This window comes from Caretta caretta, chromosome 1 (genome assembly GCF_965140235.1).
Source record: "Caretta caretta isolate rCarCar2 chromosome 1, rCarCar1.hap1, whole genome shotgun sequence".
Lineage (NCBI taxonomy): Eukaryota > Metazoa > Chordata > Testudines > Cheloniidae > Caretta > Caretta caretta.
Window position 1 is genome coordinate 136629165 of NC_134206.1, and position 24418 is coordinate 136653582.

The following is a 24418-nucleotide window of genomic DNA, read 5'->3' on the forward strand; positions in this document are numbered from 1 at the left end:
TTTTGATTCTTATTCTGAGGGCTCAATCCTGAAAGGTTCTGAGGATCCTGGCAATGACCAAGAAAGCACATACGATTCTGCAAGATACTGCACGCTCTGGCAGAATCAAGCCCTATGTGGGTAACTTGAAGCAAACTACTCTACACATCAGCAGTGCATTTTGCTTGGATTCCTTGGCTTTTTTCCAACAGTTTATGATATTACTATTCTGAGCTACTCTTCTGTACCTTATAAATGGGATTTTACTATTGCTTTTGTTGGTTCACATTTGTTTTTCTCTTTGACTTCTCTCATCCGGGAATGGCAGAACTGAGAAAAGATGGAGGAGAAAAGCAGGGGAATATGTGGCATAATTATTCTTTTCCCTCCTTTTCATCTCCAAATGAAACTATGATAGAATTAATTTAAGCAGCATATATATTACTTGCAGTGCTTACAGCTCTAACACCACAAGAAATTTAAAGATTCTGGAGACAGGCCCAAGTGATTCACCAAAAACCTAAGTCTCCCGAAGTTAAGCAAGAATATTACTACTCCAGAAGGTGAAGCAACTGTGTGACACTACGGGGAGAGGGAATGCCACAGACCGTCACCCAGAGGAATGAAGGAATTATTCTGGGCTGAGGGGTAGCCTGAATGGGGAGAAGTTGTTGACGCGTGGGAGAGGATCACAAGGTGGGGGCATTAAGGGCATACACAATTACTGAGGGAGGGAGCAGGGAAGAGCAAACAATGGGTTGGGAAACCCTGCTATTTGGATGGAAAGAATGGACGTGGAAAGAAAGTAAATATATTAACAAATGTAGTGCTGATATTAATTTAAACAATATGAAACAGCAAGATTAATAATAAATTATATTAAAAAAAAGTAACAAGTTATCTGCTGGCATAAGCAGATGCAACTTCACTGAAGACAATCAGCTTACACATATGGTAATGTGGCCTAATAGGTTTACATTAAATACCACTGACAAAGGCAAAAAATGTGCACCAATGCATACAGACCACATAGGGCTCTATCCACCACTGATGCCCCATCTAAAGGGTGAATTCTCAGGACCTGGTCTCTGAGCCTTGCTGCCATAGGTTTTAAAACGCAGTGTAAAAGTGCACTAAGTGAACATATGAAAGTGTGTGAACATAGTGATGTCACCATACTGATGTGTGTGAACTAAACAGAACAGATCCAACAGGTCATCATACCTGGGTCCTGTTTCAAAATAGCTTTTCTTTTTTCTTTTTTTTTTTTAAAGTCATGATGACTGTTTTAAGATAACTATTAATACTGAAGCAAAGAGAAATGTTTTTTTAAAAAGGATGATTTGTCTGCCCCTTTTTAACTTTATACAAAATTTCATCTCAGATTCCTTTGGAAGACTTATGACTTTTGATAACTTATAAACAAGAGAAAAACAATAATGTTTGAAGTTATCCCGTTACTAGCACGAATGTAACAAATATGCTTTGTAGAAACATTAAAAACATCTGACTAGAGAAAAGTTTAACTGCTGAAACACTTTCTCTTAAATGCATTAAAAAGGACATCCAGTTTAATAATTTACTCAAACATTCATGCCTAATTAGAACCATCTTAGGAAACTGATGACCAAAGCTACCATAGCTTGTCTCTTCAGACAACATAGTCCAACATGGTTCTATCTTTTTAATAAAGACTGGTAAATACCAGACTGCAAAACTCAGAGGTATCATCATTCACATATGGAATAGCAGATTTCCTAAATTATTCAATCTCACCCTTTACGACAGAGACACAGTCTGTACACTTGATAAAACCACCATAGCAATGTAGCACGATGAGAAATGTGAAGAGGACATCCTCTTGTCCACCCCCTTCTCATGCACACAGAGGAAAGATTATAATAAGAAATAAGTACCTTTTATGATCAAATGAGGTCCAGTGGATTTAGAGCAGCGAAGGTGGTACAAGGTTTTAGGATTAATGGACCTTCCCTGAGATGAGATACAAATTAAACATCAATTTCTTAATTTTAGCATCTATATTAAAATATTGAGAAAGATTTAGAATGGAATGGACCACGGGACCCTGCAATAGAACTCCAACAGCTTTAATGACCAATACTAATCATATTTTACAATTACTATGCCACACAAAAGGTTTTAAATCCTGCCTGGACAAAATGTACAGTTGAAAGGAAGAAAGAGGGCTGATTTTCTTTCAGGATTTGCCTCCAGCTGTTTAGAAGAAGAAAGTATAGTTTAAACAGTATTCGAGCCAACCACAGAAATAACAAAATCAAACACATGTGTCTGCCCTTTTCCACTTCAGATCAACTCTAAAGACTCATTACACCTATATTCAATTTAAGAATTCTTTAACAGCTGTATACAGAGTTCTCTAACACATCTCCTGCTTGAGACTGAATTTTGAAATTACTGTCTACTGGAGAATGTTGTTGTTCTCCCCTTTGAATAGTGTATTTCTCTTCTTGGGAAACAAGACCATGACGACACTCTTCATTTCTGTACTCTACAATCTTCTTCTCTTTAACAAGCTTGCCCTGCCTCACCTCCTTTTCTCATTTGAAATCCAAGGCTGTTTCTCAGAGAGAGAGAGACTTGGCAGAATTTGAAGTTTTCTTTTTAATAATTTTGGATAATATTGGTTTATTTTTAAGCATTTTTTATTTATATTGATTTAAATGTTCACAATTATGGAAAATTATGGGGGGGTCAGAATTATTTAATGACAACAGACTTTGATATTCAAAAAGTTAAAGCTTTATAACCATTAAAACACAATTTGTCAACATCACATGTCAAAATGTACAAAATAAATGTCCTTAAAATCAAACTCTTATAAGTTCTCAGGCACCATTTTTCTTACTTTGACTAACCATAAATTTCAGTTATTATCAACAGATATATTTTTCATCAGTGTGTATATAAAGTGAAATCAAAGTTCACAGACATTTATTGATAAACATCTAATCCTTCCAAGCCTACATATATACACAACTTTTAGTACTGGATGAGGAGAGGAGGTGAAAAGAGCAATATAAACACACTGTCCTCAGAAAGCACGATACTGTCCATTCCCAGTTTAGTCTATCATTTACGCAGAACTTTTGGGCTGTTTTTGTTAAAGTTCTGTATTTTTTCTTTTTGTTTTCAATTTTCATTTATCAAATGACAGAACTAGATCTGAAAAAGTTTGTACCAGATGTACATAAATATGTGTTCTTCCTCTCCCATAAGATGCACAAAATATACTAGCTGTGCATTTCAGACAGCCAAAAGCCTATAGTGAAAATGTAAGTTTTGATAAACACAATGGGTCTGATTTTTCCGAAGTACTGAGTACTCTAGAAACCCAGCGAAGTCAGTGGGAGTTGTGGATTCTTGGCAACTCTGAAAAATCAGACTTAGGAGGCCACAAATTCTAGTCTTCCATGAGAGTTTTGCCTGAGTAAGGACTATTTTAATGGGCCTAATTAGAAACAATCGATCTCAGGACTTTTTGGACTTTCAAAACTATTTTTGCACTTTGATAATGCAGGATGCTGTATTAGTTTTAAAATTACACTGATGAAGCTCAAACCGATCCTGGTTAATCCCAGACATGATCTGAGAGGTAGTCAAATTAGCCCTAGCCCACATAATGCTGAGGCAACTGTTATGCAACAGCATGAACAAAATGTTTTATTCACAAAGTAGTGTGGCACCAACTGACAAGGTATGGTCTGCACAACTCCTCCTTGAAGTATTTCTTGTAAAACCATGTTTAAGTCCCCTTTCCTGTCGTAAATCTACCAAATTAGTTAAATGTTATGTATAATTACGTAATCTGAGTATACACCTTAAAAAATAAAAAAATATTGAAAATGGAGCATTTTAGTTGTAATTGTTTGAAAAATTTTCTGACAATTCAAAAATTTTTCAAACATTTTTGCCAGTGCACTGCCTTTTCCTAATTGTCCGCTTTATAGGTCCTTCTCTCTACATTTTAATTAGTATATGTCATATTATTGCAGTCTAGATATTTATTTTAAAATTTTAATGACAAAATTAAGTCTGAAAGTTTTAGACGATTAATACCAAACATTGATTAAATGACATCTTTGCAAAATGAATTATACATCAAGATCTATAATAATTCCCCAATTTCCAATCTCTGTAGCCCTAGTTAATGAAGAAACCCATAACTCTACAATACAAATGACCAAATCTCAAATATATGCCAAGTATACTGATAACCTATACTTTTAGTATTGAAAATAGGTTTCTCATGTTAGTTTCAGTTTAGCTTACAACAATTTCAGGCTTACAGATGACGAAGAAACTATTTTATTCATATGTATGTATTTCTGTCTAATAAACTGTACCCACCACAAATGTAATCTGATAGGTAAACTTCTCTATTTTCTAAATTAAAAGAGAAATGTTTTTCCCCCTTCCTTTCAGATTTTTGCTCCCTCAGCTAGCTCTGCAGCAGCAAACTACCAGACACTATTCAAAGATATGCTGACATCAATCCATGATGCTGAAGCACAAAATGTTTCAGTATGAGGGCCTTTACAAATTAAATCTATTAAACAATAGCTTCCATTTAAAACATAACAAAAAAAGTTTGCCAAATGGAAATGGACAGATATGCAGGAAAGACATTTAAGTGGATATTAGAGTATTACACAATAAAAGCCATAAAGGGGGGTTGTCCGTTGCAACTTTAAAAGTTGGGAATGTGAAGAGAATCAGTGTTCGAGGATCTTCAAGGATAACTAAAACTAATTAAAAACATCAGTAAAAACATCATAACGTTTCAGGAGGCTGATCGTCATTAGCCAAGTATAAACAAATTAAAACACCTAGAAATTGAAAAGTTAGTTGATGTCATTTAATTTAACAATATAAAACCACAGGAATTTCAGTTATTTTCCTTTTTGGCTTTGGCTGAGTAATTCTGTTCCATTTTTTAATTAAAATCAAAGATGCTGCCAGCATCAGTATGTGCACATTAACACACGGACATGAAATGAAAGTTCTGTTCCATCAGTGACAACCACCATGCAATAATATAATGCTAGAGTTCAACTGGACCAGTCATCTGCACCAGTCATCTATTTGGACAAATATGGCTGTGGTTTTGGTTTCTATCAGTTACTTCAAACTTCATAACATTCATTGTTGTTTAATTCACTTTGTTTCATTGTTGGTTGAAATGGAGATTTAAACCGTGCACGCTAAAAAACCTATTGTAAGGAATGTGAATGCAAAATGTGTGTGTTGACTACTGAGTGACCCATCTGTATGATGATGCTTTTATGGGCCCCACTCTTGCTCACATTAGCGGAGAAAAAATATATATGTCAGAAACTGAAAGCCAGTCTTTAACCTCTACTCCGTTTCCTAACCAAGACTTAATTTATGATCAGATGGTTAGACAACAAAACAGAACCCAGCTTATAAGATTTTAAATTGTTTCAAACCTAAAAGGTTTTTTCTAGTGGTTAAATATAATTATTGTTTATAGCACAAGTACACATGGTACTTTATAAGCACAAAGATCCAACTTCTTAGCTACCCTCAGATACCTTCCTCTTTCTGCCTACACAAACTTTACATTTGTGGCTGGATTCATGTTTTAGATACTTGTAACAGAAAGAGGAAATTCATAACTAAAACTTTGTCATTGAAACACACAAAAAATATCATATACTAAATCCCACTGGGATTCCAATAGAGCCTTGCACACAATTAGTAGTTCATTACTTATGGAAAGAACTACAGAAATTATGAGCACGATAATTTCAAAGTTAAGGCCAGATATAAAAACTGCTTCCTTTGCTATCACTCCTCATTGTAAAGTTATGTTTAACCTACAGTTTCTGTGCAGATGGTGATTACATTACCAGTCTGTTGCAAAGGAAAACATACTCTCTCTAGAAGCACATTATTTACATTAATAGTCATACAAATACCATAAATCTAGATACTTTTAGTTGATGCCCATATACTTTAGACAGTCTGCCTGATAACCACATGTTAAGAGATTTTGCTGACTGCAGTGTTTCAAATGGTTAGGCATGACAGAAAGAACTTACACCAGACCTAATTCATACACTCTCATCCAAGAAGCTTTAGGTTAAAAAAAATTAAAAAAAAAAACAAAAAAAAAAAAACCTCCAGCTGGAGTTGATTAGCAAAGATTTCTCAATTTTCTGTTAACTCTATCAGCTACACTCAGAACACAGTAACATAAATACCTAAAATGCTTGTATTTCTATCCGCACACTAAAATGCTTTCCAAGTGTGAAGGAAAGAAAAAAAAAAAGAGAGAGATTCTGTGCATTTAATATTTGTTCCACCATGTACCAAACTCCATTTTTCTTCATGGACTCCTAGCAGATCCATTACTTTCAAAGTAGCAGACCAACTGACTGTTTAATGAAGCGAGCTTTAAGTCAAACCAATCAAAATGAATAGCAAGACAGGACAGATAACTTATAGCCAAGCATGAATACTTAATTCTGCTTGGTAGGGAAATCATTCTGAAAAGAAAAAGATCGCTGTCCTTAGCTAGCATTGTCTTGGTTCATCAGGGAATTCAACAGGCTGAAGTGATTTACCAATTCCAGCTCTGGGTCTCCCTCTCCCCTCCCCAAATACTTGCAATAAGTTGCCAAATTGAGAGATGTAGAGAGATATTTGACTGCAAAAGAGAATCCAGACACACATAAGGGAGGTGGGGCTACTGCTGAAGTATCCCAGTGACAGTGGAGAGGTTATAGACTCAAAGCCAGGGAATGAGACTTAAAGGGTGCATCTGGGTTTGCAGTGCCCTCTCTGGGTGCCCAGACGCTCCCACCCTGAGTCTATCCAAACTGCGGACCCCCTTCCCTTGCTGTGTGTCTCCCCCTAGAACATTATGGGCATCCACATGAACCCAAGCAGGGCTCACGCTGAAGACTCCACTGCAGGAAAGGCGCCTCGGACAGGCAGCACCCTGGCCCCTGCCTAAGCGAAGCGTCGGACGAGCACCCTGCTCCCGCCCTGCGTAGGGAAGGGGGCTGGGGTCCCTTACAAACTCCCCGAGGCACAGACGGGGCTCTCCCTCCTGACTGCCCCCTTACCATCCTGCTTTACACACACCCCTTCCACGCGTCCCCTCCCCCGCCGCCCAACCCTTGCACCTGCGGCCCCCGGCATCGCCTCCCTGAGCATCCCATGCAAAGTTGGCTGCAAAGTTCCAGGCTCTCCCTCCCCTGGCTCTGTGTGTGTGTGTGTGGGGGGGGGGGGGCGGCAGAGCAGGCGGGGCGGGGGCGGGAGCGGAGAACCGCAGCTCGCTTACCCATGGCTCGCTCTCCTCCCTCGGGGCCGGCGCTGCCTCCAGTGCGGGTCGCAGGCTCCTCAGCGGCGGCCTTCTCGTGCCCTCTGCCCGGCGTCCCCGGGCGGCGCGGCGGGGCTGGAGGCGGCGAGCTGGGGCAGGGCGCGCGCGGGGCAGCGGCTCACACACACTGGCCGGCTCCGCTCGCCTGCAGCTGTGCCGGGGAGGAGGAGGAGGAGGAGGAGGGGGCGGGGACAGCAGCCGCCTGCCTGGGCTGGGGAGCCAGGGGGAGGCGGGAGCGGGCGGGAGGCAGCCCGCACCCCCGTTCACACAGCCACTGCGGGGCGAGAGGGGCTGCGGCGTCCCCGGAGCGGGGGGAGCCCGCGGGCTGGCTGCCGTGTGGCAGGGATTTTTTGGGGGGGCAGTCATGTGTAATGCAGGTAACGATCCTCTTCCGATCTGCCCCTCTGGGAGGTGACCAGATGTCCTGATTTTATAGGGACAATCCTGATATTGGGGGCTTTGTCTTATATAGGCTCCTATTAGCCCACCACCACCACCACCTCCTGTCCTGTTTTTTCACACTTGCTGTCTGGTCACCCTACCCTCTGAGGCAAGCCCCACTTGTCCCGCTCTAGCTCCTTGCAATTATAACAGTGCCCTCCCCCCACTCTCCCTTTCTCCCCAGCATAGATTTCAAAAAATGGTAGGTGTGAAAGACATCTGATTTCCCTGCCCGCCCCCCCCCCGCCCCTTTTCTGTGCCTTACATGTAATCTACCTAGCTTCTCATACCTTCCTCAGCACTTTGAGCTCCTGGCTGCGAAATGTCTAATAATCTCACCAGCCCCACACTGTGTTTCCTCTCCTCTATGTGTCCTTCGGTGTGCCTTGCTACATACTGTATATTACACAGACAAGCAATTTCCCTCCATCTGCACTGTGCAGAGTTTAGAGGCTGCCAAACTGGCCTAGTTTAAGGTCCCCATCCTGTTCCCATTGCAGATTCCCCATTGATTTTAACAACAGTAAGACTCAGGCCTTTTATGAATGAGATTTCCAAAAAGGATGAGTGAGAGAGAATTAAAAGTTTTACTAAAGAACACACAGCAAAACCCAACATAGTAAGAGTGAGAGCCTTTTTTAAAGAAAAAAAATTAACCCTGCTTTAAAATAGTCCAGTTTAAAGCAATTGCCTTAAAAGACCATATTTATATAAAAGTTTCCTCCATTTTCTCGTTCAGCCCCTGAACTGGAACCAACATGATTGGTTTCAATTCCTGGCTCTACCACAGTCTGCCTGTGAGACCTTGGGCCATAATTTTTTAAAATTGATTTGGGGTGTCTCAGTTTGTAAGTCCCCAAATTTGAGACACCATGGGCCTAATTTTCGGAGATGCTGAGAACTCATGGCTTCCATTGTCTTCATCTGGAGTGTGGGTGCTCTGAGAATCAGGCCCAACATGTCTCAAATTGGCTACCGAAAAATTAAGGCCCCTAAAATTAGTGGACATTTAAAAAAATATTGGCCTTACTCTCAGGCCAAGATTTTAAAAAAAGTTAGGCACCTAAATCAGTGGCCTGATTCCAAATAAATGGGAGCTGATGGGCACTCAGCATTTCTGAAATATCACCCTATTTCTGTTTTAGTTCCCCATCTGTAAAATGGGGAAAATAATCCTTATCTGCCTCACAGTAATTTTGAGATGCTAAATGTATTAATGTTGTGCTCAGATATTACAGTGTTGGGGGGCCACTGAAGTACCTACATACATATTTATTAAATGGCTTTGAAACTCAGGTTTAACAAATGAGAAATGCAAACATATTTATTCTGCCTGATGTGGACAGAGGCTAGCTTTGTTTAAAACATTTTAAACAAATAATATATGCTCACCTCTGTTCTAACAAAATTATGCTCCATCAACACTCACCTGTATGCTTTTGCTTGCAGTAACTCATTTTTTAAAAATCCAAGTGTAAGTACAGTTTCCTAATGTTTGGGAGATGATAGTGAAGAAGGGGCCCACAGAAGTGAGATTTGGTAGGTCTGAGAGCTTCAGATGGCTTTCCCCTCTCTGGAAACTGCACAAATAAAGCCCTTTTGTACCTCGATATTGTCAGAGCTTCAAACAGCAGAGGCAATACACAAAATGCCATAGTGATGCAGCACCTACACACCACTGAGTAAGACAAGGACAAACTGGGAGCTATAACTTTCAGTTTACTTGCTTTTATGGATTGCATCTTAAGATAATTGGGTAGGATCCACAAAGGTACTTAAACACCTAAGTCCTGTTTATAGGCACCAGTGTGATCCACAAAACTCCTACTCAGCTGCCACCTATCCCTGTAGGCACCTAAATTCACTTGGTATCTGAGTTTTTGCTCTGGGCGTGTACTCTGCAGCCTCACTCTAGGCGCCAGGTGCTTGTCTCTGCCTGAGTATGTGCACTACTGCCTCAGCCCCTGAGCAATTTACGAACTCGGAAAGATAGGCATTCGGTCATGTTTTGATAGCTGCTTTCAACTACCCGAAAGGGGGCTCCAAAGAGGATGGCTCTAAACTGTTCTCAGTGGTACCAGATGACAGAACAAAGAGTAATGGTCTCAGGTTGCAGTGGGGGAGGTTTAGGTCGGATATTAGGAAAAACTTTTTCACTAGGCGGGTGGTGAAGCCCTGGAATGGGTTACCTAGGGAGGTGATGGAATCTCCTTCCTTAGAGGTTTTTAAGGTCAGGCTTGACAAAGCCCTGGCTGGGATGATTTAATTGGGGATTGGTCCTGCTTTGAGCAGGGGGTTGGACCAGATGACCACCTGAGGTCCCTTCCAACCCTGATATTCTATGATTCTATGTGCCAGTCCCAATGCAGTAGTTGGCCTCGAAGCACATGATTAAAATGGAAGTCTGAAAGATTCTTCTAGAAAAACTAATTCACCTTTTACAATTTTAGACCTCCCAATCCTGCAGACATTTATGTATGTGCTTATATTTATGCACCTGAGTAATCCCATTGAGTTGCAGCACTGGGGCCATATTTTGTTTTCAATTAAAAAAATATTGCCGATTCCTTGGACCAAAATAAGTTGATTTTTTTGCTTTCTCAAAATGGGTGTGTAGTTTCCAGTAACAACCTTGGATTCAATACTGTGCAAGTATTTGCAGGATCCGTGACTAAATAGTTCTAGCACGCATTGCTATTTCTGTGCTAAAATGTAATAAATGGATTGATTGATTGATAAGCCATTTTATAAAGACGGGGAAAAATTCACAATGAGGCTGATCACCAGGAAATTATTTCCAGTCCCCACTGGAATTAAAGTACTGTAGATGAGCCATACAAGTCTGAAAAATGGGATTCATTATGGAAATAGCACATGACCCTTAACTAGAGTGGCACTGAATAGCACTCTACTAAGGAAGGAGCTGGAAGGCAAAAGGGAAGAATATCCTGCTGTGTTTCCACTATGTGTTGGAGAGATAATGGATTAATTTTACATTTTCTTTCTGGAAGGAAGCTCTTTGGTTAATTTTACACCCTGGGAAGCTCATGGGATATGCTGGTTGATAAATGATAAGAACAGCTGTGAAATAAGGCCTGATCCTGCTGACACTTCTACACATGAATAACTCTATACACAAGAATAATTCCATTGAAATCAGTGGGACTACTCACACAAGCAAAGTTACTTACTAGTGTTAAGTGCTTGCAAGATCAGGGCCTACACATTTGCACACCAAACAAGGACACATTTGGGCTGTATACTCTCATGGTGATGCATTCAGAGTTACACATCTAAATCTTCAGCAGTGGGATGAGTGAATCACAGCCCTTTATTAACTTTGTCATCCTAAGAAATGCTGGATTTCTTTTTTCTCTTCAGGAAGAAAGTAAAGAACAGCTGTCCAAATATTGGTTATAACTCAACATAAAATTGGCATTTCCATTGGTGGGTATATTGAGCCTCTGAAAAGTAAAGAGAGAAGCTAGCAGGGCCGCTGTCAGATATTTTGGTTTCTCAGCCAAGACTACATTACAGTGCTCAAGCATGAGGTCAAAGAGGGGGAGAGTTTTGAGTGGCGATCTTCATACTGAATAGAAGCTTCAGGATTTCATTTCAAAGTTAAGGTGCTCACAGAAACACATTCTCTCCTTGTTGCATTGGCAGGTAAAAACACAGGCCAGATCCTGGGCCATACATGCTGACCCATTTATGTGTGCTGATAGCATGTTGGGAGGAGGGACCAAGACTAGAGCATGCTGTATTCCAACTATCCTGCTTGGGGCTACTGCAGTTGGGTGTAATTTAGAACAGTGCTACAGGCTGCTCTATATGACATTGGGTCCCCACTGGTCCCCAGAAGAACCAGGGGATCAGGGGAACGCAAAGGTGGCTTTATGCAGCTAAAGATCCGGGCCATAACAGGAAAGCTGAAGATTCAGAATACTGTAGTGTGAATTGGTATAAGCATTTAGAACGGTGGTACTTAAAATCCTTTCAGTTGCCTGAATAACTACCTCAATGTTATGTTACCTCAATATTTGCAGTATTCTCTAATAATGAAAACTGCAAATACTGAGGTAATAATGTTAAGTTACCTAAAGTAAAAATACAAAGTTTTTAAATGGAATCTGCTCAGTGTGTCTCCCAACATCCTAACATGGAGAGATAAGTTTTTGCCTGTAGGAATTTTAAAGGGGCCACCCAGCCTGAGCTACATTACTGAGCTGGCTCAGGGAGAAGAGATGGGCTGCAAATGACTGCTGAGGAAGGAAAGGGAGCACCTCACGAACAGTGATTCAGGGCAAGAGCCCAATGTGAATCCCCACAAATGACCCTCTCCAATGGTCAGTGATAGAACTGGACCCCACAGCACATGAAGGTTGGTGTTTATATAATGTTATTTTAAAAAGAGGTAACCAGGACACATCACCTTCCTCATTCTTCTGGTGGGGAATGATCTCGCCCTAAAATTAATTCCCACATGCTGTGTGACCCCATCTGGGGGAGACAGATGGAACTAGGAGGATATCAAGCTGTGGTGTGCGGAGCGGGCCTGAGAGTGACAAGTGACCACTTCTGAGGTTTCAACATTTGTTTTTGGTCTGCATTGGTACACCCAAGACCAAAGAAACCTTCCAGTTGAAAACTTTATCAGAAAGAGTATATTTCCCTGAAACATTTTGGCTTTGACAAAATAGCATATTCAGTCAAAAATTCTCTGACCAGTTCTAGGGAGCTCACTTACACGAATTATTATTCCCCACAGGGGATGTCTGCACAGCAATTGGGAGGTGTAACATGTAGACATAGCTTGACCTAGCTAGATCAAAGCTAGCTCGAGGAACAATAGCAGTGAAGCGGCTGCAGCACAAGTAGCTGTATGGGCTAACCTTGTCCACCCAAGACACTAGGTACATACTCAAGTGGCCATGGATTCACTAGTACTGTTACTTGATCTAGCTTTGATCTAGCTACATGTGTTGCAATCACACCTCTGAAATGTAGAGTAGACATACCTACAGTGTCCTACTGCTGAGCTTATGTGAACTTTTCTCTCATAGCTCACTGCTATGTGTGGTTTCTTCCCATGTGGTCTTGTGTAGTGGTACAGTATTTCTCTTGAATGGTTTATCCCCCTGAGCAGCTACCATATCATCATCATCATCATCATGTCATCATGTTCCCATTACACCTCTGGCATTTAGGGCAGTGATGGAGCTCCTCCACTCGTCTGTTTCTGGCAAGTCTTTCAATGGTTCCCTAGCTCTGCCCCAGGTTGTTCAGCTCAGCTTCCACAGCTCCTCGTTATGTTGTTTTCAGGCAGCCTCGTTTTCACTTGCCTTCAGGTGTCCATCTTAATGCTATTCTGGTGATAGACTCAGTTTCCATCCGAAGCACATGGCCAATCCATCTCCAGCACCTCCTGGTAATGGTGGTGCTCATATCTTCTTGGCTGCACTGTGTGACTAGATCTTGGTTTGAGATTGTTCTGGGCCAAAAGATACAGATGATTTTTCTGAGGCAAGTTGTATGGAATGAAGATAGTTTGGACATGTCATGCTTTCTCATTCCCTGGCATTCTGCACTATAAAGTAATGTTGAAAGTACACAGTTCTGATAAATCTTGAGTTTGGTTTTGGTGTTGTATTTTGATGATTTCCAGACTGTATTTAAGCTCCTGAAGGTGTTCCCAGCTTTATTGATTCTGTTCCAGATGTCTTAGCTTGTTCCACCATCCTTGCTGATAGTACTGCCCAAGTATGTGCATGTTTCTACATTGGTGAGAACATGATCCTCTATCCTGGTGATAGTGATCCTCTACTGATGATGGTGAGGCAATATTACAGGTCATGATATCTGTCTCACTCCTGTTGATTTTCAGTCCAATTTGCTGGCTGAATGTGTTGAGTCGAGTTGTTTTTTCTTGCATATGGTGTTGTGTATGTAGATAGGAGAGTGAGATCATCTGCAAAGTCCAGGTCTTCAAAGGATGAGAAGGGTGTCCATTTAATGCCTTTTGGCATGTCTTCTGTTGTACACTGCATAACCCAGTCAATGGCAATGTTGAAGAGAATTGCAGACAAGACACACCCCTGAAGTACTCCTATTCTGACTTCAAAACTGAGCTCACTGTGATCAACACTGCATGTAAAGTTGGAATAGAAGCTTTTGATGATGTTAATTATACAGAGAGGGATTCCATATACCCGCAAGATGTGCCATAGGCTGGTCCTGTGAATGCTATCAAAAGCATTCTCAAAGTCTATGAAGTTTATGTAGAGATGCCATTGCCATTCTAAGCATTGTTCTATGATGTTTCATAGAGTGAAGACCTGGTCTGTGTGTCCATGCCCTTTCCGAAAACTGGCTTGCTCTTTTCTGAGAATGCTATCGACTGCCTCTGATATACACTGGACTATGATCTTACACAATACCTTGTTTGGCACAGATAAAAGTGTGATACCACGCCAGTTATTACAATCACTGAGAGTTTCTTTCTTTGGCATCTTCACTATAACTCCATTAATCCACTCATCTGGCACTTTTTCCCTTTTCCAGACTGATGTAAATAGAGGGGCCAGGATAGATGCTGCTAACTCAGGATTTACCTTGAACAATTCCGCATTCAAATTATCCTTGCCCGGAGCTTTCCCATTTTTTATGGGTTTGATGGCTTGGATGATCTCTTCCTTAGTTGGGGTGTCTGTGTTGATGTCAAGATCTTCTTCTGGCTCCTGGATGTTTGCTTCCTCTTTAGGTGACGCCCTGTTCAGCAATTCTTTTAAATGTTCTGTCCAGTGCATTTCTTGTTCTTTTTCTGTTGTCAGTAGGTGGCCTTGTTTGTCCCTGATGAGAGTGTTTGTTGGTGTCTGCTGTTTACCATAGATATGCCGCAACGTTTTGTAGATGGTTCCTTGTTCACCACGAGCAGTTGCATCTTCTGTTTGTGTTGCCAGATTATCAATATAATGTCATTTATCCGCTCTTGCAAGACGTTTGACCTCCCAGTGTGTCTTACTATACTACTCATGGTATTTGTCCTTTAGCTTCTGGGATTTTGTGTCTAAAAGTTGTTTCTTCAGGGCTTGTCTGGTTTCTGTGGCTTTACATGTGCTGCGTGTAATCCACTCCTTTCTTCTCTTCTGCCTGTAGCCTAGACAGGCTTCACTGCTCTGCTTATAGATTGTTGTTACTTTGACCCATTTATCTCATCTGCATTCCCCTCCTCTTCATCAAGGTTTGCAAGTGCCTGAAACATGTTCTTTAACTACAGAACAAAGGCTTTCTGTATTTCAGGGGACTTTAGCTTGTCAACGTTATAATGTCTATGTCCCTTGTTTGGTGCACCCACATTCATATGTTTTAGCTTGATGGAGGCTGTCACAAGGTGGTGGTCGCTGCCAACATCTGCTCCCCTTCTTGCTTTCACATCTGTCAGTGACTGCCATTGATCATCATATTGTCAATAAGAAAAGGAGTACTTGTGGCACCTTAGAGACTAACCAATTTATTTGAGTATGAGCTTTCGTGAGCTACAGCTCACTTCATCGGATGCATTCCGTGGAAACTGCAGCAGACTTTATATATACACAGAGAATATGAAACAATACCTCCTCCCACCCCACTGTCCTGCTGGTAATAGCTTATCTAAAGTGATCATCAGGTTGGGCCATTTCCAGCACAATTGTCAATGTGGTTCTTATCTCTGCCATTTGGAGAACACCATGTCAGCTTGTGAATTTCACGGTGTTGAAATAGGTTTCTGCCAATGACTAGATCGTTCATATTGCAGAAATCAACAAGCCTATCTCCATTTTCATTCACTGTGTCACAAACAAGTCTACCCATTGCTCTGTGGTTGTGGTTGTGCCTTGTCGTTGCAGGACAGCTTGTGTGCTCTAAGCTACCATATGGCCTATCTAGTATTTCTTCTTCCTAGAGGTAGGGCTATTCCTGGAGGTGCAGAGCCCGGGACAATCCCCTGCTCTGGCCCAGGCCCTGCCCTCATTCCACGCTTTCCCCAAACCACCGCCCCGCCTCTTCCCGCCCCAGCTCTGCTCCCTCCCCGTCCTGATTGCACCCCTTTTCCCCCCACCCCACTTCTTTCTGGCTTCTGCCCCCTCCCCCAAGTGACACCAGGAACCAGCCGGGTGGGCTGGGGCTGGGTCGCTCACTGCTGCCAGCATCAGGCCCCCCGCTAGCCTCCCCAGGCCACCCTGGAGTCCGCGTCCCAAAGCTCTAGTTGGAGTCTGTGGGCAGTGCTAATGGGCAGCAGCTTTTCTAAATTTTAAGAAGACTAAAATAAGCACATATGAACCTTGATCTTACAAAAATCTTGGGGACACCAAAACCTACATAAAATCAGGGGTTCATAAAACAGCCCACTTTGAGATGTGAGATACAAGTGTTAATCAGATTAAAGAGAATTTTATAAAATCAGAGGTCATAAAATTGGGCTTTAGCTGTAGTAACATCCTCATGAAGGAAACCCCCCAAAGATCTTGTCTTTTCCATCTCAAACTTCTAGGACTCTATGGGCAAGTCCAGTGCATACTGTTCTTTTCATTTCAGTGTTCCATGTGGTCTCGTGTTTCAAGTGGCCTTAATGGAAGCCTTCGATGTTAAAAGGAAATAAAATGACAATCAGATACTATTGTACTGTGAATTTCATTCCTGAATGAAGATGAAGAAATGACCTTTCTAATTTTTTGAACTCAGTATTTCTGTTTAGATTAAGGAGACTGATTTATGCTCTCCTCTGTCATTTGTACCTTTCATGTGAGGCTGCGGTGCTTTGGACTCCAGCTGTTGGTGCCATAAGAAGTCATCTCAGTGCGGTTCACAGAGTTGCTTCATCTTACAAGTTGCTGGACTAATTGTTCACAACACCAGTAAATGAAGGCCTACGGGACTTGGAGAAAGAAATATATTTTGTAGGGCAGTAAAAAGTGAAAAGTAATTTGTTAACATTATCTACATGCTAGATATAGTCCCTCTGATACGTAGAATTCAGTTACAATATAAAATGAAACAAATACCCCCTATGAAAAAATTAATACTATTTTCTATTACCAAGTAGGTCATATTTCCAGCAACTTTTTCTCAATATGTAAATATGAGCAATGATTGCTTTAGAATAATTATAATTGCATATTCAAGAGAATGCATAATTTTTCCCAATGAACCATAGTTAATTTTATCTGAAAATTAGTGATTACCATTTCTGAGTTAATTACAGAGTGCTAAATACATATTCACCATTCAATGGCATGCTCTTATCACTCCAGCGTGTACTCCAAATCATCTGTCATGTAACCAAAACAGTGTTTTCGTGATTTAAAAACACTTTAAAATACTGGAAAAAAACAAATGAAGAACTAATGGTCGGATTATGACCTTGATAATTAAAGAGTAACTTTCTCCTCAGCTTTGCACGCTGGTTCCTGCTGTAGGTATTTTGCTGTCACTGTGTGTCTGGCTCTTCCCCTGATGTCACTGAGCGCAGTCTGGGCCCGTGGGGAGTGTGGAGCTGAGATTCCCCATGAAGACCTGAGAGAACTTCACCCTTAGAACAGTAGTAATAGCAACTTTCTTCCCCATTGGGTGGATCCTCAAATTTGCTTCCATTTCTGTGATCATCTGCCTGTAATGCACCACATCCATGAGGCAATAATATGTCGGACAGAGGAGTGCTATCTGAGCCACAGTAAAGGACTGTATGAATGGTGAAAAGTTTGGTACTACTTCTCCTTTACCTCTGTTTTTCAGTTGGAATCAATGCTGGCAAAGACTAGACAGCCATCTCTGGAGATTGACGCTGCAGACCAATACAGCTGTACAAGCTGGTCCCACTGACGTGTCTCCACGCTTGTCTGGATGGATCTGTCAGCTGTGGAGGAGGACTCCACAACCTTTCCTATGGATGTGGCAGAGGCAAATCTTGCCTCCTGGCAGGATGATGAGTGATCCCTGTGGAGATTTCTTTCCACAGATCCTCCTCTGTGACATTCCAGCCCTAAATCAGCAAAGCACTTAAGTCTCATTGAAGGCAACGGGGATCAGTCCAACAGGGGTAGACTGAAGCAGTTACTTAAGTGCTTTATTGAATTGGGACCAGGAAGTGGGAGGGGATGATCTGGGCTGTTGAGTCCAATCTACTCCTAATGAAATCAACTAAACCTCCCATTGACTTTAATGGGGGTAGGCTCAGACTCATAGATTGTCCATTTTTCATCAGAAAGCTTGGGCAGACTTCAACCCAGAGCTAACTGCCAACAAAACAGCACAGAAACTCGAGAAGGATGATATACCTGAGGGATATTAGTATTCAATTTCAGAGTGACCATTGTGCATGCATATGTCTGCTGAAAATAACTAAAACATATATAGTTTAACCCCACCCCTTCATAATGCAAATAGAGTTGAGCTAGGTTTCAGGTTGAGTTGCAAAGTAAGAGAATAATCTTTATTTTGGGAGTGTTGAACACGTGGCTGCCATCCAGCAACTCCAACATGGTACCCACCCAAAGAATGGCTTCAGGACAGCCAACTCAGGAGACACTTTGGTAAGAACTAAGACTTGAGACAAGGCTCTGGTGCCCTCTTTTTTGTAATACAGAAAATTCCTTTGATGGCAACTGCAGACAGCATTTGAATATATCCCAGCGTGTGCTTTTCACAGCACCTTTAACCAAACTGAAACGGCTGGGGAGGAAAGTATAAGCCTAGTTGTTTTAACAGTTTTCCCCATTCCAGCTGGAAGCTGAGTCACAGCCAGCTGATTTCATTTTTTCACCTCTGTCAGACGACAAAAGCACTTAGACCTACAGAAGTTTTTAATTTTACTCTTTAAATGTGAATGGTGCCCAAGATTTAAACTGAAGCATAATTTACAAAGTTGAATTAAACTCTCTCAAAGTATGCTGTCTTGCTTTGGTTCTTTACTAATATACTTTTTTAAATGTTTATCTTTTTGTTATGTTTCTCCCTGTTATCTGTCATTGCTTCTCTAGCACTCTAGACACTGCATGCATGTACTACTACAGCTCTAGCAAGTGGCCACGTGCACCTCAGAGTTGTACTGTTAAGGAGAACTGTAATGTGTTGAAAAATAGATAGGAATGACCAGGTGGCTCAGCAGCAATATAAACCACTCAGTATGCACAAGGGTATGGTGATGTAGTGCAGACAAACTGCTGAGTCAGAGATGATACGTCTCCTGAGCTCTAACCTGAATGGAGAGGTAAAACAACGGCTATTACACTCTAACAGGCCCTTTACTTGGACAGATACTTGGAGCAGAAACAACATTTGTCCCCAGCACTGGAGGTAGTTTAGGAAGCATGGGCCTGGAAAGGTGGCTGGATGATAAAAAGGAAAGAAGGTATAGTTTAAGACATTTTTTAGTAGTTCCAAATGTAAACGGCCCAGCTTCTCCCTCCACTGACTTCACAGGGATCCAAGAATCAGATCCAAAATGTGAAATTCAAAGGAATGCATGAGCTTCTCTGGCCACGTGAGGGAGAGCAGATGGAAAGCCAGAGAGCAAAATCAGGATAAAACTGAATTAGAAGAACTTAGCATCTTAGAAAGACAAGGTGGGTGAGGTAATATCTTTTATTGGACCATCTTCTGTTGGTGAAAGAGACAAGTTTTTGAGTTTACACAGAGCTTTTCTTCAGAATCTGTCAGATAAAATTTGGCTCAAAGTTTTCATTTGGTAAAAACCAATTTTTAAAAAACCTAAAACCAATAAAAACATTTCCATTATTTTAAAAAAATTACAATACAAATATTGTTTTAAAACATATAATTTTTATACTGTTTCCAACCCAAACATTTCATGATTTTGCCAGTGCACGATTGAAACTGACAATTAACAGAAGTAGAACAGACAAGTCACTAGTGTATTTTCATTCTCCATGGTAAGATATATGAAGAAAGTAAACAAATAGTGCAGTTAAAAGTAAATTAGATTTTTTAAAAAAATCTTACGTTTGTAATAATTTGGTGTCTTGTCTGCAACATTGGTAAGGATATACTTTTTTTAAAAAAATTGGACCTTTAATCTGTCTCTGTTCTTTTAAGATCATGAGAAATAACTGAACTATTTACTGAATATAATGACAAAAATAATACTATCCAAGAGTGAAACTGTAATGAGACTTTTTATGTAAAATATATTAATTGTAACCTATTATAATTGGTCTTTAGTGGACATGGACTATTTCTGTCATGTCTTTTAAAAATGAATTGTGTTGGTTTAAAAAAAGTATCTGTAGAAAGTAAGTTCAGCCAAAACAGAACATATCCCAGCTGCTAAATGGCCTAAAGTGCTTGTTACAATTCAATGATTCCTCCCATATACAAAGGAAAGAAGAAGTGACTATTTGTGGAAGATGATAAACCCACAGACAAAAAAATCCAACACAGAAATCTGGCAAATACAATTAGCTGGAACTGCTAAGAGGGCTATTGAAACTACAACTTTGGAAAACCATTCAGCAAAAGAGACTGCACTTTAAAAGGACCTCAGTGCTAAGGACAAGATGGCGTCCTAGACTATCACATATGCATTTCTTCCACTGAATCCAATTGGTGTGAGCAAGAGATGCATCACTGGATTTCAGGCCATGTCTACACTACAGGAGCTGCAGCGGCACAGCTATGGCACGGCAGCTGTGCCGCTATAGTGTAGATACTTCCTACATCAAAGGAAGGTGTTTTTTTTGTTGAAGTCGGTAATCAATTTCTCTGAGAGGCAGTAGCTAGGTCAATGGAAATATCTACGCTGAGGGTTAGGTCAACCTAACTACATCACACCGGATACAACATTTTTCCCAGCCCTGAGCGATGTAGTTAGGGTGATCTAATTTTTAAGTGTAGATTAGGCCTCAGCCTTTGTTAGTTTTCACCGACTTTGAAAAGGGTTGCCAGATGTGTGGCCTGCATCTGAACGCATAGGTATAAAATTACTAGTATGGGAGTAACTAGGCAAATGAGACAATGTAATGTCAAGACGGGTGTGACTCTCTGTTAAGCCTCTTAACATGACCAGCATGAATTGATCAGCAATTCCCTAATGGTGATCCTTGGACCACTGGTGATCTGCAATGCACTTCCCTGGAAGTTCTTGGGAGCTGGATGGTCACATGGTACTGGAGTCTCTTAATTTCCAGCTCACTCTACAACTGTCCAGGCTCTTCCTTTCAAAGAAGTATCTAGATGCCTGTAAAAAGCAGCTAGAAACAAGGAAGAACCACCATCCTAGCCGCTTCCAGTAGGAACCACTACTATACAGGAGGAGGAGACAAAACAGAAATTACCCTCAGGACAGCAAGGCACTGGCTGGCAACGGAGCGGTTAGCCACCTGCAGGAGAGGAACGTCCACAGCAAAAGGGAATGAGACAGCCAGGCAGGGGAGCAGAGGGAAAAAGGAGCCAAGAGGCAGGGAAGCATGTAGAAGGGGAGATGAGGACCAGGAGGCATGTGCTTGGGAAGAGGAGGGAGAGTGAGGAGCAGAACAGGAAAGACGAGGAAATGATGAACAAAACAAGAAAGAGTGAATAACTATTTTTCAACGATTTTCAAGGAGCCACCTGCTGCTTTATCTGTAGCTGTAGCAGCATGTCTACATGGTGGGTAGTACTGGGTCTTGGATTGTGAAGCTTTCCCCACCCCCACTCCTTTTTCCCAGTAGTTCCCTCTGAGTCTTATAAGATTTTCAAGCTTAAAAATTCCAGTTGTAAAGTTAGCGACTTGTAGCCATCAGAATAATGCAAGATCTCCAGGGAGAACAAACACACAGCTATGTACAGAATTTATCAACAGCGACAATGCAAACTTTTCTTTCAGATACGTCAGTGAGTTTGTTAATGATGAAGTTTCAGTACTGCTGACTGAATTAACTTTGTAAGACAAAAATGCAGCTGCAAACTGAACTGCATATGTGATAAGAGAGAAATGACTAGGCAGTCCTGACCACCTATGGTTACTATATATATATACAGTATAATTTACCCCTCATTATTAATATTTTGGTGCTCCTTTTATATACAGATAGAATTATTTTCTACTCCTCTGTGTAATCACTTAGTAGACTTTTATTTATTTCAGAGTGTCTATGCAAGAGAGATGCTTTCTTTTTTTCTCAGTATTTCAACCATGGCTTAATGCTAAATCCTAATCTCACTTAAATCAGTGGGAGTTTGCCATTCTCTCCAATAGAAACAGGATAGATATGAATCTGTTATAAGTGCAGTGGAATTTGCTGGGCAATATTAGAGTAGCCTGTGTCTATGAGAGAATTGTTTTGTGATGTCAGCCCTTATAGTATCATACAGATGTCATGCATAATTATTTTTGCATATTGGATTTTTTTTTAAACAGTTATTTTTTCAGTTCTAGTCTAGTGTCATTTCCAATGCACAGCATTCTGCCCTGTACTCATTTATGTTGGTTCCCTGTCAGTTATGGCAGGAAACTGAACAGACTGACTGGACGGAGTTTGGTAATAAAATGGTTAAAAGATTTGTTTTGTTTATAAACTTCCATCACTTGTGGTCCCACCACATTCAGAACTCTGGTCCAGGAGCGCAGTGTGCAGGAGTACATCCCCTGCCCTCTGCTCCCATAAAACCTGGTGGCGATTCCCACCTCCAGTTATGTTGCACATTTTATTCCTCGGAAGTTTATACATTTTTATAGGAACCTTGATATTCTACCCTCTTTTCCCCATTTTGCTTCTAGCTTTCCAGCTAAGAGGCTGGGTGGATCTTCCTCTGAAGCCAGTCTGTGTAACTGCATAAGCATTTAGCTGATTATTATGGGGGAGAAAGTATCATGCATTGAAAGAGTGTGCATAGTGCCTCCACAGTGCTTCAGTAAAGCCCAAGGAATGAGACACAGAGATTAGGAGTTGAACCCTGCTTTCTTATGACCCATTCCAACTCCCATTGCCTACAATGGAGTTGAAACAAGGGCTTATAATGCAGAGCAGAGCACTACAGCATCAAACATCCACTTGCCCAGGCTGACTAAGAAAAATGTAAACCAACGCAAGGATGCCTGCCTGGGTCTGCAGTCAGACAGCTCCAGTGCCACAACTTAGTTCAGAGCTTTGGCAAGATGCATTAGAGTAAAAACTGACCATAATCTTGTCAGATTTTACTGCAGCTGTTCAGAACACTGCATGCAGTAGCAAAACTGACACAAAGAAGATCAGTTTCACTCTGCTGTTGCTTGGGAAGTTTTGACCAGCAGCTGAAGTACTGGAGCTATGCACTGTGTAGTATAACCCAAAATGGAGATTGGGGAAGGGTAAATTAGCAGAGACCCAACTCCCCCAGGCTTGCAGTAACCAGGAGGTTCTGGGGATGATTAAGGAGACACACAGAGAATGTTCTCTTCCAGCAGCCAATGTGGGATGGGAGTCTTCAAATTTACCAGAGACCTAAAAGCTGGAGATCACAAAAAATTGGAATAATTGAGCGGGGCTCAGGGACAGCAGCACACTCTCCTTTCTCATCTATGGCTGGCAGTGGAGAAGGTGACTTGGCTTCTTTCCCGAGCAATACCTGTGGTCAGTGGGGCCACTCATCTATGTACATGTATGTTAGTCATTTTAATTTACTTCTCTGGCCATTAGGTGTCTGGAAAACTTTTCATACCCTATGCATGAGGGGTGGATGTCTGTGACCAAATAGGTAGGGGTGTGTGTGTGCAGGTAGGTTGTTGGAGAGAGTAAAGAAGAAAGAGAGAGATGGGATAAGCTGATACAAGAAGAAGAGTTGTGAGAGAGTGACTTTGGGAGGAGCAGGACTGGATTAACCAATGTGCACTTGCATAGGGCCCCCATCTCAGTTCCCACCCCCCCCCCCACTGGAAAAATACCCACTGAGTGGTGCTGCAACACCGCAATGCCACTCACTCAAGAAACAGTATGGCGTTCCCATCCACACAGACTACTTGTCGCCTTGCTCTCAGCTGGAAATGTTTCACTAAGGTTGACAGGACTATAAAAAGAAGGGACATATACCCCAAGAGACTTCTCTCTTTTCCCTTCCCCTCACATTCACTGCACCTGAAGCAACAATAGAAGCCTTCACTGGACTCTGGGAGAAGAGGTCCTGACCTAAGAATGTTGGTCAGTAAGACTACTGAAAGAATGTGGTGAGAAAACCTTGCTTCAAATTTAACATAGTTTGTTAAATTAGGCACCAGCAGTGGTTTATCTTTATTTTTCCTGTAACCTCTTCTGACTTTTATGGCTCATCACTTGTACTCACTTAAAATCTCTCTCTGTAGTTAATCAACTTTATTCTTTTATCTAATCCAGTGTGTTTAAATTGAAGTGTCTGGAAAACTTCATTGGGGGTGCCTAGTTGTGTGCATAATATTTCTATTAAAGAAATAACAGACCTAATATAACTTCTATTGTCCAATACAGGGCTGGGCCGTACAGGACATACATTTCTGGGGGAATATCTGGGACTGGGGTTGTGTTGGGGTCTCCTTGCAGTATAACCAAGGCTGGTGAGAGCCGCAGTTATACACAGACACTCAGGGTGTGACTTGCGTGCTGGCAGACTGTGAGTGGCCCAGAT

The 24418-nt window shown here is 41.3% G+C and overlaps 1 protein-coding gene across 8 annotated transcripts in view; it reads right to left on the reverse strand.

The window, feature by feature from the left end:
* Positions 1 to 7750, reverse strand: part of GPM6B (glycoprotein M6B) — a 132347-nt gene extending 124597 nt beyond the window's left edge. For 3 of the 8 annotated variants that reach the window (XM_048861193.2, XM_075131352.1, XM_075131354.1), the window contains exons 1-2: positions 7331 to 7750; positions 1896 to 1971 (exon numbers count right to left, since the gene is read on the reverse strand). In XM_048861193.2, coding sequence (XP_048717150.2) covers positions 1896 to 1971; positions 7331 to 7735 — 481 coding nt within the window. In that variant the 5' untranslated portion in view covers positions 7736 to 7750. Of the gene's footprint in view, positions 1 to 1895; positions 1972 to 6608; positions 6733 to 7172; positions 7239 to 7330 lie in introns of those variants that run through there. The other 5 variants (XM_048861094.2, XM_048861182.2, XM_048861130.2 and 2 more) reach the window with 5 other exon arrangements.
* Positions 7751 to 24418: the final 16668 nt, after the last annotated feature.